The sequence below is a fragment of the Rhinolophus hipposideros genome, assembly GCF_964194185.1.
Source record: "Rhinolophus hipposideros genome assembly, chromosome: 17".
NCBI lineage: Eukaryota > Metazoa > Chordata > Mammalia > Chiroptera > Rhinolophidae > Rhinolophus > Rhinolophus hipposideros.
In genome coordinates this window covers 15,687,710-15,704,044 of record NC_138063.1, presented here as the reverse complement: position 1 = coordinate 15,704,044, position 16,335 = coordinate 15,687,710, and the positions used below count along the sequence as shown (strand labels likewise).

General features: G+C 35.2%; 1 protein-coding gene across 40 annotated transcripts in view; it reads right to left on the bottom strand.

Annotated features, from left to right (window-relative positions):
• TCF4 (transcription factor 4) overlaps positions 1-16,335 on the bottom strand; it is a 341,674-nt gene that overhangs the window by 52,805 nt on the left and 272,534 nt on the right. For all 40 annotated transcript variants that reach the window (XM_081078012.1, XM_081078029.1, XM_081077992.1 and 37 more), the window contains 2 exons: positions 3,856-3,961; positions 188-321 (listed from right to left, as the gene is read on the bottom strand). In XM_081078012.1, the coding sequence (XP_080934138.1) occupies positions 188-321; positions 3,856-3,961 (240 nt within the window). The remainder of the gene's footprint in view (positions 1-187; positions 322-3,855; positions 3,962-16,335) is intronic.

Below are 16,335 nucleotides of genomic sequence, written 5' to 3'. Positions count from 1 at the left end.
AATGCTTACAGAGATGATCTGATTCAGTTTTGTCTTTGACCACAAAAACAAGACAAAGGTAAGAATCATGGGTGTATACCAATTACACCTCCATTGACAGAGTCCTTATGTACATGCATAGAAAGACAGAGGACGGGATTTAACAGACGTGTTGTTTTATCCCCATTCCCATGTAAATCGGCCTTACCAAACGTTCGTGTGGATGCAGGCTACAGTAGCTGCTCGACTGTGGAATATGAGAAGAATTGCCCAACATCCCTCCGTAGCCAGGCTGATTCATCCCACTGGAGGAGCTCCAAGGGTCACTGCTGTGATGGCCATCTGTCAAGGACAAAGAAAACCATGACTCTGCTGAGGCATTCAGCCTTGCCTGATAGAATAGGGTTTCTTCATATACTTGAAAATGACTGCCTGTGGTGCATTCATCTTTGTGGTGGTTAGTTGATTACATCAGAAAAGAGTCATCATTATTTTTTCCCCAATGGCTCTATATTGCCAAACAATTATAAATATTTAACCTAGTAAAGTGTTCTTAGTAAAAATTCAACTGTAAAAGAACAACAGAACACAGTTCTACACAGAATTATGTCAAGTCAGCAGGGTAATTAATGCTAAAGGAAACATTTCTTGGAAGTCCTTGGAGCACTTTTTCTATGAAAACGAACTGAAAGTCAAATTGCCCCTAAATTTTGGGTTGAAAAGACTTGAGACATTACTGAGTTGGCAAGTCTGCAAGTTTAAAAAGCGTATAGAGTAGTAAGTAACAACAAAAAAGAACATCTCAGATTTGAAAGATTAGATTTCTTTTTTTTTTTAACATACAGAGTACATAGAATTAGAGGTGGAATTACATTATGATATCTAGGGAAGAGGAATCGAAACTGTATCATTCTGAGTTTTTGTTTTCTTTTTTGATTTTCCTTTTTTGATATAGCTATCTTAAGCCTTCGGTAGCAATTCAAAGAGTACACACATATAAGGTGGGTATTATGACACAGTCAATTTTGAAAGCCTCTGGATTTTATACAATTATGACTTAAAAAGAGGTTTAAAATTACATGTAAACTATATGAAGTATCTTTTAATAACAAGTTAATCTTTTTTGTTAATACCATAATTAAAACATTCCTATAGATTTTGCTCATTCTCTGGGCTGACTGGTCTAGAAGTTACCTTTAGCGATTGCTACTGTTTGCTTTAGGCTTTTCAGATCAAGGGGGTAGAAATAGAGGGAAGGACCTATGTTATTGCTGGTTTCATTCAAGTTTTCCTTCTTTCAAAAGTTTAACAAAAATTGAGTGCCAGATATACATCAGGCTACCAGCTAGGTGTTAACTGTATGGCAAGTATTGCTTCCTTGAAAATAAGATTATTTTACACATTTTATTCAAAAAGACCTTTTGAAAATTTAGCCAACAGACAAGTTAAATCTGACACTATATTTCGCAAGGCTTTTTTCCTCTGAGATTTTAAACCCAGAAGTTAGAATTCAGAAAACTGGAAAGGTTTCAGGACAGGGATGAATAATCTATAGATTTGTTTTAAAGAACTACGCAAGCAAAATCATGTCTGTGATTTTGATCATTTTAAGAGTTGTAACTAGAAGATAGACATTAAAGTTAAAAATGAGAAGTTACAGAGTAATAAGGTTAAAATGTGCCCCTGAGTGTCTCTGAACATCTTTCACCTAAACTGCATGTTTCTTCAAGGCCTAACTTCTCTGGGCACCACACAGCCCTCACTGAAGGAAGCTGATATGAAATGGGATCACCACACACTGCTCCTGTGATCATAATGTGAAAACAGGGCTTTCAAAAACAGTCATTACTCAGCTACTTTGGATTTATACCTGCGATTGAAGGTTTAGATGTCCCCTTAAATTCAAATATGGAGTTCAAGATCACTGACATTTTAGGTAGATGACATTTATGACAAATAAATTGCGAATATATATCGCTGAACAAGAGTCACTTGAAACATTTTGACAACACGAGGCACTGTATGGAAGTACATTTAAGATTTGTTAACACAGAACACTCTACTCAATACAGACTTATCAAAATACGTATTTTACATAAATTACGCTTTTCACAGCAAATTAATATTTATCACATCCCATGATCTTGGCATAATGTTGTTTTGAAAGAATAGAATTAGACGTGTGCAAATTAATTGTGCTCATCCTAAATGTCAACTCGGAAACATGCTTTGTTTTTTTTTTGCTTTTTGGGTATTCATATGCTGAAAAACAAATTTGTTCCCCATACTTTGTGTGATCTGCTAAGGAGAAGAACCTGTTGTTTTAATCTACCTGATCTCTTCTGCAGTGTGCACAAGTTAAGCAAGCCACCTTCCTGAAGGCAGACAGAAGAAATCCATCCTTCTCTCAATTTTCTCAATGAAAACCTGCTTTGAGTTATGATTCCTGAGTCAACAATCTCTATTCAACACCGATAGCATAGTTTTTCCGACTGGTTACAAAAGAGGGGTGCTGGTGGAGCCTTTTCTCCTTGCACAGAACACACCCAAGTGATATGCCCTGGTGTGTTCCTTTGAGGGTTACACCTAGGACAGGTTATAAAGATAAAGGATCCCTGGGAACATGAGCTCCATTACATGTGGAACAAATTTTCTCTAATCCTGAGAGACCCATTCAATTCAATTTCATAGATGTTTCCATGGAATTTCACATGTGAACTAACAACGTAAAAGAGCTACTAACACTCTGAAGGGAAAGAAAATAAATCCCTTTTAATCAGAATGATTTTAGTGTGTCCGTCGTAATCAAAGTGAGCCACCAGGCTGCTCCCCTGGTACCTGCTGCCCCAAGTGCGTGCTCCTTCCTGTGATGTGGCCCTTCCTGGAGTAGCTCAAAGAAGGAAATCCCATGGCATTTTGCCAAGGGCACAAACAAGGTTTGCACACGCAGGCCAAAATAGTTCAAGTTCTGCATACAGGAGTTCTTGGTCAATTCCATATCTACATTTCTGAGTTTTAACTTGGTGTCAAGATTATCACATTTGGGCAATAAATGTACCACGGCAATAAGATATCAGGCATATCACGGACGGGGCCTTAGTTGCATCCTCCAAACCATCTATTCTTACAAGCAGTTGCTGTCATTTCAACCATTTTGGTCTTTTCAAGCAGTAGAAAGGGACTGTGCTATCAGTAGAAGACTATAAGCTCAGCAATCACACATCCATGTGCATTTAATTAAATACACTGGACAGTTAGGGGAATAAATATACTTTATCTACCACGAAACTTTAATTTTCTACATTTCTCTGGGGGAAAAAACCTGGGTCTTTCACCCTACATCAGTTAGCATGTTGGGATAAAGCTTTTGCTATGTAATGAAATAATATTCCAGTTTTTAGATTGGTCACTTCATCTATCAATAATAAGTGGTTGAAATTTTTATATAAAGTTAAACAGAAGTGCAAGTTGTTCCCAATTGGCTAAATTCAGGATGGTTAAAATACACACTGAGCCAAAACACTTCTAAACATATATATACATTCTTCTGGACGAGTGAAGATGCCGAAATGATCAGTTATGGAAGACCATCCCCCAAGAAGCGTCAGTTCTCAGTGAAGCAAACCAGTCTAATCTTAACTCATTATTGTTCAAGGGGCATTAGTTAAAAAAAAAAAAAGTCTTACTAAAGTTTTAGTTAATTGATTTATTTTTAATGAATGCAATTGCTAAGAAAAGAACCTTCAATATTCTACACTTGCCTAGTATTCTATTTCTTGGGTATCAATTCAACAGTCTTTTGCTCCATAGATGACAAGAAAAGACCACGGAAAACTCTGCCCCGTGGACTTCCCCTTAGGAGAGGCTGCATCTTACCTTGCATGAAGAAGGAGCTAGGGAAAGTGCTGGCTGCTGGTTTCGAGGAAGGGTAGCCTGGCGAGTCCCTATTGTAGTCGGCAGTGCTTGCTGATGGAGCATAAACCTGAGGAAGGAGAGCCAATTTAGTATTGCTGGCTGCATTGACCAAGCATCTCAAAGTCCATTACTTTAAAAGAAACAAACACAAAATACTAAATTTCAGCCATGCCCATTCTAAGTCGGGTGAAAACCTATAAACACTGCTGCTCCTTTCAGAACACAGAAAAACGAAAAACAAACAAAAATGCTAAGCATATATTTGTGTGAATGGGAAACCAGGTGTGATATTTTCCCGTCACAGGCAAGAATATTGCAAACTATGTCTAGTTATAAATATATTCTATACTACCGGTAAGATTGTCCTGGGAATCTAAGCATCCTTAAAAACAACAACAAAAACAACAACAACACAAATGGTCCACGACCATATGAAAGGTAAAAACAGAAAGACATGCATCAAGGTGCTACCTTTTATTCTACCTTTCCATTAATATTTTCATTTTCGAGAGACAGAGAAAACAAATGCAGTATCCAAACCACAGAAAGTGACAAATATATCTTGGAATATGAAATTTCCATAGTGTCAGCTTTTTGCAGAGATGCATGAAAAGGGCCATTAAAAGCCCGGATCTACAAAGACCACCAACAATCAGTGTGTATACAAGAAGGGGTGGGGGCGCCTTCCTTTATAGTTCTTATTATATTTGTGAGTGCAATAAACTTAAAAAGTGTGCCAAAATCCTAATTTACTTACATTTGTTTACTAATACTCATGAGACTTGGGAAACCAATTCTTTATAAAAATAACCTGTGTATTTTCATGTTTATGTTTCCTTTAAAGAATACAGCTCACTGGAACAGCATCAATTCATAAGGTATAGTTTAACTTTAATTGGCTTTCCCCTTGCCTTTTCTGCTAAATATATATTTTTTTATCCCCATTTTCTTTTGCTCCAAAAGTTCCTCTCTCCAGATGGTCGGAGAGACTGGAACACTGTCATCCTCTTGATGAAAATGGATACCTTCCTGCCTCCATTTTGAAGCAGACAGCGGCTCACAAAATTGGCAGTGAGCCTACAATGATATTCATAGGTCACAGTTAAAGAAAGAGAAATTCACCAATAAAAAGGCAACGGCAGGGTTACCAAAAAATAACTCTCCCCCTTTTTTACGGTGCACATCAAATAAACACCCTAAGAAAAATTATATAATTGCTCTCAGAACACCATGAATCACAAACTAAGCATTAATACAAGGTTTAGGATTTCACAAAGGATAGGTCCATAGAGACAGATGTTGGAAAATATGCATACACATACATACATCAAATAAATGCTACATATGCCCCACAGTGCCCTTGAAAATTGGGAGGTCCTGGAGATTGAACAAAATAAAAACAAACCAGAAAACCCCATGCATACTTTAGAAAAGAAGGATTTTTCCTAAGTCATGGAAGGCTATAAGCCCTGTATTTTATGGGCTATATTTCATTTTATTTTTAAATGTTTTTCATATTTTAAATGTATAAATAGCTAGTGACTTCTATTTCCAAAGGGCTTATAATAAGGAGAATTATTTTTCAAGGGGGATAAAAATCTTTAAGGGACAAAAAACAAAACTTAAACCAGGAATCCCAAAACAAATCAATACTCTAAGTTCTGTCAAGCAAAACCCAGTATTTTTCCAGAGAACTATGCAACTAACAAACAGTTTGGAAAATATTGTTAAATGTATTTAGAGAAAGTCTTAAGAGTAGGCTAAAAAGATGAAAGAAAATATTACCTTCTAGGAGAATGGGGAAATTGAAAATCAGATCATCGCATTCTAATGACACAATGAACATAATATGACTATAATATATCTAGAAGCTATTGTTAGCCTGACAGCTATTTGGCCAGTCAGTATTAAGATAAGCTAAGTATACTATATGTTACCCCAAATTTCAGAAATCAATATATTTAATATAAAACTGAAAATAAACTGATTCATATTATTATCTTATATTTTAAAACTGAAATAAATTGTTGAAGATAATATGTAGCTTAATTTAAATTACATATTCTACTACATTATCTTTTAACATGTATACTATTATGTCAACACCAATTGATGACACCTAAAATGGTTCATTCCCCCCCCATTTGGTAGAATTATTTGATATTTCTTTTGACATATGTGTATAAGGACAAATCTTTGGTAATTTGACTATGAATTATGATCAAGCTCCTTTGAGAGTAAGATCACTTACTCCAAATTCATAAATGCTGCCTGAACAAAAAAAGAGTATATATGGGGTTAAAAAAGCTTTTAGGATATATTATACTATGCAGTTTATGTTTTCTGGTGTTGTAGCCAAATGAAGACTCTAGATAAGATGAAAGTCTTTGTTAACAAGAAATAGACCATCATTTAACAGTTTTTTTAAAAAGGCGAATTCTACATATTTTATAGGTTTTATATTGTAAGTTACAGCTCAGGTATATGTTCTTCCCTTTCCATTCACATACTTCAGTTTTGTCACACCCAAAGATTTTTAAGGTAAGTGCTTTATATATTTGTTTATATAAATAAACATCACATAGAACTATTATACTTTTTTAAGATAGAAGAAATAAAAAAGTTTATTTGGTACAACCTCCCACATTTTAAAGAAAATTCAATAATGGAACGGTCAAAGCAACTTCTCAAGATATGCAACTTGATCAAGATATACAACTATCAATTGTTCTTTATTTTCCACTATTTACTGGTTACTTTCTTTAAAAATGGAGGTGGAGGTATAAGATATTTATGAAAACAGAGTGATCATAATGCTCCTACTTCAGTTTATCCTTAATGTTTTCATCTCTAATAACCTAGATGACTAGTGAGCTGCTTCATTAATTTTATTTCAGTCAACTATTTTGCTAATTTCTTAATCAAAAGACTTCAGAGTATACATTTTAATAAGGTATTCAACAGAAATGGTAAATTCAATAGGAAAATCTCACATCCATTTAATTTTAATTATTACTATTCCAGGTAAATAGAAAGATGACTTACATATTTGTTAAATAAAATAGCTTTTTATTTAACAAAACAATAAAAAACATGCCAGGTATCTTCAAACAGTTGGAATTGTTTTTAATGATTAACACCAGAAAATCAGTCCAATGAAAAATTAAATAAAAACCTCAAACTCTACTTCAATGTACTGAAGTGACTCTACCAATGAAACATGAGAAAAGTTTAAAGGGAAACAAAAATCTACACTAGTTTTTCTCTGATATGGTAGCTTAGATCAAGGTAACTTTTGGCATTCTCATTCCTCCCACAAGAGTAACTAAAGAAAAAAGTGAGAAATTATTGTTGCAAAATTGGAAATGGGGAAACTTGGCAAAGCTCCTAGGCTACAGCATTTTTAATGAACTATCTGTTGAATAACAGCATCCTGGAAAACTAATAGCAAAGTATAGTTAATATTCAAAGTAAACACCATTATCTTTTTTTCTTACAATCCTGGATTTAAACAAAATCATACACACAGAAATTCTGAGTTTAACAAAGCTCTTTAGATAACACTAAACCCTGAACAGACAAAAGTTAAAATGTTTTCATTTTACATATTTAATATTTGTTGTAATTTGAGATATATTACTATGGTACATTAGCTGTTCCATCCATTGTTCCTGCTTAACCTTTCTGTAGTCATCAAAAAAACACCAATATGGTATGTTCTTTGAACTAGAACCTCAGCCTATTAGAAAAGAAGAAAACCAAGCCAAATTAAAATCAATCAATCAATCAATCAATCAAGGGAGTAGAATGCATATCCTACTTTTCCCCTTTGATGTTTTATTTTTATCTGTCTTGGCATATCAGTTTCATTTATGGAGATTTAAAAACTAACAATAATTACCATTTGCTTAGGGCCTATTGAGGAATAGCTTTTGTGCTAAGAGCTCCATATATATTATTTCTAATCTTCTTAATGCTCATACACAGTGGGTGTTTTAAATAGTATCGTTATTACTCCACAGGGCTAAAGTATGGCAGAGAGGTCAAATGTATTGACCCAGACTGGCCTGGATCTGACTGCCAGTTCACCATTTAGTATTAGCTTGGCAAACTTGGGCCTGTTAATTTAACCAAATGGGAATGACAGTGCCTGCTACAATTTTTGTGCGAATTAAATGGTATAATATTTGTAAAGAAACTAGAATAATACCTGGCACATATTAAACATGTAAAAACCATCAGACAACAGCGTGAATGTTATGTTGCGATGGTTTTTATTTCCTGGACAAATACGACTCTGGAAAGTTAAGCCATTTTTCCACATTAAAAAGTTAACAAGTGGTAAAGGAAGCACATGAACAGGTTATCAAAGTCTATGTTCTTTCCATTAAAAAACAATTCCTTGATCTTAAAGGCAAAAAATAAAAAGATATTGATAATTATTAATACAACTGTATACTTTGGCCATAGTTTGTTAAAATATTCCTGTGGGGTCTCATAATTACCTTTTAAGAAAATAAAATGTGGTACGTCATGTTCATAGTGAAACCATTATATGCTAATACTATTTGCTTTTTGATGTAGGAAACTAAACTCTGAGAGGAGAAAGACAAGTGGCTGCAGATCATGTACCATGAGGTGTGTAATAGCCACTAGGTTATACAGTAAGTAAACCTTTAACATTCCTTAACCTGACTGTCCCTTTGTGATGCTGCAAGTACCACCTGAATGTGTAATTGCAAAAAAGGGGAATCAGAAAAACGAAAACATCGTCATCGCGATCGAGACTTTCAGACTCCTAAAGAGAGTTGCTGTAGGCTCCATGATGAGTAGAAAATGGCAAAGCAGAATTATGCCTCAGATGCCCAAGTGCCAGCTCTGCTCACTTAGTAGCTCAGACCCTGGGAGACTGCACGAGTATTGTAAACTGTGATGGTCAAACACTCGAATGCCAAGAGTTTATAGTGTGCCCCTGATGTTTACAGACCTAGGCATGTGCTGTGACGCTCCCCAGCATCTCATGTAGGTGGTCGATCAGTTCACGACTCAGGCAGCTGGGCTAGCCCCTCACTCTTACAGCATCGCTTGAAGGACACGGGTCACAATAAGTAAAGAATGGCTCAAGGGCAATGACACTTCCACATGCAGAAGAGTTAAAAGGAACACTGTAATTGTTCTATGTGACCAAGTTAAAGGTATATTGCTAGCTGGTCCATAAAGCGAGGGGGAGGTGTACTTAGAAGAGACAGTCTCTAAATAATACAGAAACAGATTTCGCAGGATAGTAGAAATTATCCAGCTCTGGAGGCAGAACAACTCTTTTCAAATTCAGCTCTCACAATTAGTTGTCAGAACATAACAAAGCAATTTATCTCTCAGAGCCTCAGTTTCCTCATTTGTCAAATGGGCCTATTCTTGTTGTGAGGATTGTGAGATAACACCTGTAAGCGTAATTCCTAATCTGTTGTAGGCACACAATAAATAATATTACTTATATATTGTTGTAAGTACTACTTATTGTTTATAGCTATTTTTAACATGTCTAGAATGTTGCTGTCTAATATGGTCGCCATTAGTAATATGTGGTTATTTAAATTAAGCTTAATTAAAATTAAATAGTTAAATAATCAGCCCCTTAGTCACAGCAGACACATGCTACTGGCTATCATACAGACTCAAGTAGCAGAGCTGAGTAAGTTAGAAGGTTTAAAGGCCGTGAATAATGCTCAAGGGCCATAATAGTAAGGCAATAAACAACCCGAGTGCAAAAAAAAAAAAAGCAAACTACAGAAATAAAAAGTATTCACCTGATATAGTCTCAGTATATATTATCAAATAAAGGAATATCTACTAATTGAAAGAGATTCTACTTCATTTCATTTGATGGCTAAAGGCCAATTTGCATTATTATCACATAAATAGGAAATCTTTTTAGAGATAACATATAAATGTCTGCAGTATACTGACAGATAGATGGATATTTAATTATAAATGGGAAAATTTTCAGAGGTGTGAGCTGTTGAAATTTGAAGCTTTTATTTCCATCTAGATCACTTGAAGTTTTTATAAGAATTAACCAAATAGTTCCAGGTGCCCTAAAATAACCCTCAGTAAGGAGAGTTTTTACTCCTCAAATTATCTTTATTGGAAGTCTAAAATTTTTTTTCATAATTATCTAAACATGTGTAAAATGTAACATTCATGTATATGATATTCATATTTCATTTCTGCTAACAAGTAATGACCTGTCTTCTCTCTACCATATTACATTACAAAAATATATGAAAAAGAGTATGTATATGATCCCTCTAAAACAAATGTTTAAACATGTAATACATTTAGAACACAAGTCACTTTGAACATATATCCATACACCCCATCACAAATATCACATGTAATTTTTCTACCCTCCTAAATATCAGCTGAGTTTTGATGATCTGCTCATGAGTAAATTAAATCTGAAGCTAAATTCAATAAATGAATTACAGCCAAGAGTTTTATCCTTCTCAGGCACCAAATTTCCTTTTCCGTGTTAAGTGGTAGCAAAAGTATAAGGATTTAAATTCCCTTCTAGGTTTGTACCTTTATCGATCAAATTGCATAATCAAAAGATAGCAAAAAGACCCAAGCACCAAGAAGTTGAAGCAGAGAAATACACAACAGATCAGGAGTTACGTAAGCTCACAGGGATGGGCAGCCTGCAGCCCATGCACTTTGCCAGCGCACCCAGTCTGCAGCAAACTCAGGATGATACAGTCAAAAAGTGAGCCGGACCCACATTTAACTGTGTGTCTCCTGCACGCAAAATGCCCCACGGGCTATGGAAAACCTGGCGTTCTCTATGGCCAGGCAACTCTACCTTCTTCTTTCTTTCCTTCAAATAAAAAGGCAAGGATGCTCTTCTTACATCATTTTTCTTTTTATAGCTAGCTGCAGTATGTTTTTCAAATCTCTAAATCAAATTTCAAATTCCAAAAGGTGAAAAAAAAAAAACAAAAACGAATCCATGCAGTCTTTGACATGTATAGAAATTTACAAGGAAGAAAAAAATCCTGCTTCAATTAAAAAATAAATGAGTCACTAATAACTGTGTAACAATCTTATCATAATCTAAATCTACATAGCGTGCCATTATTTTAGAAGTATTTTCAATGTGTTATCATTTGCAAATATGAGGCAGAAAAATGCCTGGAGAGGTATGATTAGGCTTACTCTGCTATGGTATCACAGATACAGAACATTTGAGATTTTAAGTTGTTTTCGCGTATTATCCTACAACCATCTCAGTGATGTATGCAGGAAGTTACCAATTAGAAACAAAGAAAAGCAGTAATTTATTATGGAATCATAGCTTAACACTCTCCAGAACTGGAAAAGGACCTAGTCCCAATGCCTGCCAGCCCCAAGCTCTTGTCACAGTTGGCATGACAAAATGATGACAATGATAAAAATAACTAACAGTTTACTTATGATATGCTAGACACTATTCCAGTAAAATTGTGCATATAATCATTTTGTCTTTACACTAATCCTATTGTTTTATCATCTCAATTTTATAGATAAGGAATCTGAGTCATAGAAAGGTTAAGTAACTTGCTCAAAGTCATACAGCTAAGTTAAGTGGAAAAACTGGGATTCAGAATCATGTAGTCTATTTTCAGAGTCTGAGCTTTTAACCTCTATGCTACGTTATCTCTTGATAATCTCTCCAGGATATTCATGGACTGCTACCAAAAAACCCAGCTTTGCAGAACCCTGGGTCCCAGGTACTCCCGGACCATTTCGTAGGCAAGGGCCCGAGAATGCTGTTTTTCCTGAAGAGAACACCACAAGGTGATCTCCGTCACGGCAGCACTGTGTGCTGCTGTAAGGAAGACCATCCGTCTGTCTTCCAGATATGAAGCTAAGCAAAGCAGCAGCAAGCATTAACAGTCTTGTGAATAGTACTAAAGGCAGAGAGAGGCTAAGTAAGCTGCTGAGAGCGACACTGGGGTTTCGTGGTTAAACAGTACGACACTAAACTGATAAACTATTACTTAGAGCGTTCATGGGAAGTGGGACTGTAACCCCATCTAATGTGTACTAGCCTCTGGCTCCAAATACTCCTTTTTATTTTTACACCTGCATTTCTCTTGCTCTTGGCACTAACTGACCAGACAGTGTATGTTTGCTATTACTTTCAATGTGGTATGTCACAGGACTGTCCACAGTATGAGTACCTTGGCCCTAGCTGAGAGTGCCTTAAACTGATTAAGTTACACCTGGCTAAAGAACTCTTGAAACACTTAATTGCATGAAATTTGGTCCAGGTGAAACCTGACTTCTTCCTGGTTACATTCCTTTTGTTACTTAATTCACATGAGAGTTGGCTTCATCACCAGGCTCAGGATTGGCACAGATAAAAGAATGTGGATATTAAGCACATCGCAACTCTTTAATATGTTCCGGACCCCTAACTAAGTTGTTTCCAAGCTTTTATTTATGGAATACTCATCAGAAATTAAAGAAAACTTAAGAAGAATGTGATTTATTATTTCTATTAAGTATTATTTTTAGTTATCTTAAATCTTAAACAGATGTAACTAAATTATTTATATCTGCATTTACAGACAGACATCAAATTTGTGATTATCAATTATTTCCAATGGACCATTTCCCATCACAACATTATTTTTGCTTCTTTGGCTACCAATTGTTTGCTTTTTTATTTTTTTAAAGATGACGACTACTGTTTATTAGGAAGTGTTGGAACATCAAAATAGTGTTGGTTATATATCTGCCAATAAATAGCTCTGTGACCTCTGCAGCATGTCTTTCAGATGACAAATACTAAATTGCTACAACAAAGAGACAAATTAACTTTAGGTTTATTTCAGTGTTGATTATCGTTATTTCTTCTATACCATACTGAATGCTAAGAAGGCCTGCTGAAGAGAGTCAATTGCAGAAACAATACCGTTAAGAAAAGTATGATGAAAAAATGTGCAGGTATGCTCTGTATATGTATATATGTGTGTGTGTGTAGTACCTGGCTCAGCAAGTAGTTACTAAGTGCACGCAAGAATGAATGAACACATCACACACAAGATATGTGTCAAACTAAGAATAACATCATAACAGAGAAAGATAAACATTCATTGGTTCTGACAAAACAGATTTTAGTGCATTTCACTTCTCGTTATTTTAGGGCTGAGCTTTCTTTAGAAGGTGGAGGCAATTACCTATAATGGTCCATACTTAAGAGTTCTGAGAGTACCATTCCCCATCCTTTTCCCTTTGAACCCAAGACCATAGGTTGATGCCTGAATTCTAGTGCTGACATCCTTCACTGGATGTTAACAGGAGTGTCATTTAAAAAGGGATCTAAGCATCAGTAAGTTTGGACACCATTGGGATAAACTAATTAATTTCACTGCTACAGGCCTTAATCAATGTACATTCCTATATGGGGCAAAAGCCTACATCCTGGAAAAAATTCCATGGCCATAAACCTGTTTTTCAACACATCTCCAATCATTCCCTATCTTGGGAAATGCTGTTATAGTCTGTTAGCAGTTACTACACATCGATGTAATGAGGTCTCAGATCTTTCCTCAAGCATCATTTTTTAAGAATGAGAGGAAAATGGAGAAAGGATGAGGATGCAGTACAGAGAAGGTTTTACAAAAAAAGAAAGCAGCACCAAAAAAAGAAAAAAAAAATTCTGATTACTTGATAGTTTGACATTGTACAACCCCAAATGTGCCATTCCCAGTCCTCCAATCACGAGTGTCTTCGGTAGTGTTCGTATATAATCATCACAGATGATCAGAGAACCATTAATTCCTAAGTACACATTCCTTCCCAGGAAGCAAGAGGGATTAAGAAGAAAGTCATGTGAGACAAAAGCGGAAAGACACACTTTCAAGAGCAGAGACCCAAGCAAGACCGAGATTCTAACAGAAAGTTAGAATACCTCCTTAAAAAGACAGGAGGTATAGTCAAAGAAACAACTCACAAAAGCACTATGTACTGCTCTAGTTACCCTCTTTGGCCTTGAACTTAATTGTATAAAAGGAAATTTAGTGAAATTCTATGATTAATCATTACAAAAAGTTCATCTCTTCATACTATTTTAAATTACAAAGACTTCCTGCATCCATTATTACCTTATTTAATAATCACTTTGAGGTAGATTACCAATCCATGCAGTCTACCATCTCACCCATCTCATACATTAGGAAACAGAAGCTGAGAGAGATAAGTGCCTTCCTTTCCCAGTAATAACGTGACTATGTGGCCCAGAGTGGGAACCGAGATCTTCTTACTCCACATCCCAGGTCAGAATTGTTAGCCCTTGATCAGAATATTCTTCCAAATCACCTACAGTCTAAGAAATCTGGAGATCAAATTTTCATATTAGTAAATGAGATCTCCTAATGCTAAGTAGAGTTATAGATGCTCTATGCTGCACTTTGAAGTATCAAACTTAACTCTGTGTGCTTCAAACAGATGCCTGCATCTTCTGCTTACCAGAATTGTTATGAACAGTGAGTTTCCAATCTGGTAAAGTTTTGAACAGAAATCACTGCTGTGGTACACTGTAAAATTATTACCCCATCCTCCCTTTCACAAAGCTGAAAAAAGTATGTTATCTTTCTTCTTTCAAAACATATGGCCCTAACTACTCTCAACTAAAAACAAAAGCATGAAATAAACCAAACGTATGCCTCTGTGGCACAGATTGAAATAAATACATAAAATAGTATGCAAATTGTCGACATCTATGTGCAATCAGCCACCTCTCTATCTAATATCCATTCAAATATGTGTCCTTCCCCCATGCCCAGGGCAAACTTTTATGTAAAATCAGCATCAATATTTCACTGATTTAACTTAACAGCACCTAGGTGCTTGGGTACATTAAAAAAAAAAAAAAAAATTAGAAGTCCAGACTTTTCATGAGGAGCTAGTTGAGAAATTTCGGATGTATGACAAGCAACTAGAAAATGTACGAAAGTGAGTCATATTTTGTATAAAATGTTTATTCAAAAGAAATGTGAAGGAAATTATCCCATTAGGGTAGGGTTATTGAAAGAAAACTTCTTAAAGGAGGTGAGGAATTAATAAAGGCCAATAAAATTCTTGAAATAGGACTGGGCAATAGAAGAACATGTCGCCAACAATATATAGTTCATATCTTCAGGCACATTTAAAATATAATTAAATTGACTTCGTCTAATATTTAAATTTCAGACATATTTTTCACTTGATCTCATTTTTCTTAATTTGAAAGACACACAGCTTTAAAAATCTGCTGATGGCTAAGTCAACTATTTTTCTGGAATAACAAGGGTTTAAATAAGTATATCCACTAATTTCTTAAATAATAAAAATTACAGTAAGAATGCCCCTTTGATTTTCTTTCCAAGAAAAGATAATTAAATTACTTGTTCAATAATTTTGAATCTTTAAAACAGAAATGTAAAATCCAGATGATTGCTTAACATTAAGATAAGAGAAGCAGTTTAAATTTTCAAAGTTTATGGAATTAGTAAGAAAATGTTTTTACAAGAAGAAGAAAACAGCAGTTTTACATAATAAAAGGCTCAGAACTGATGGTCTTTTTTTGTTCCTTGATAATTAGTATCTAGTGAGAACTTAAGAGAAACAAACAGGAAGGCTAAAAAAGAAGCAAGGGATGTTTCCTTTTTTCTTTTTCTGATGGAGAAACGTCCATTAAACATGTAGGTCTTAGCTTACATACTTAGGGCACAATAGGTCTTCTGTCTGGAACTTTGTAACCTCTAGATAGATCTGGAACTCAGTTTCTAATCTCTTGATAGATAGATGATGTGTGTATAGTGTGTGTGTGTGTGTGTGTGTGTGTGTGTGTATGATAAAAATTAAAGGTATATAAAACTTAGCAGCAGGGGAACCGGAAGGAACTGCATAATTGGGTATGGGGCTTCCTTTAAGGGTGCTGAAAATGTTTTGGAACTAGACATGTTATGGTTACTAAACATTGTGCATGTACCAAATCTGAATCATTCTCTTTAAAAAAAAGTTATTTTTATGTTACGTGAATTTCACCTCAATTAAAACAAAAACCGAAACATTGCAGGCCCATAATTTACGTGCTATCCTTCACAAAAAAAATATTAGTGAGGATCCATCTGTAAGGCAATGGTAATCTAGTAGCAGAGAGATTACTCGACTATAATGGGCCGTATGTCTAGAGCAGTAAGCCTTGTCATCAGTTGCTAGATGGAAAATGTAGGTAAATACTGCAGACATTATTAGGAGAGAAGGCTGCCGTCCCACTAAAATAAAAACTGCTCTCTCACCAAAGTCAGTCCTGATTTATTTGTTAGAATGTTCAATGTTCTTCATTCTACCAAGTTAATAAATTTATGATTCTCCCTCATTGCCAAAAAGTCTTAGGTGACACTGCTTCGTTGT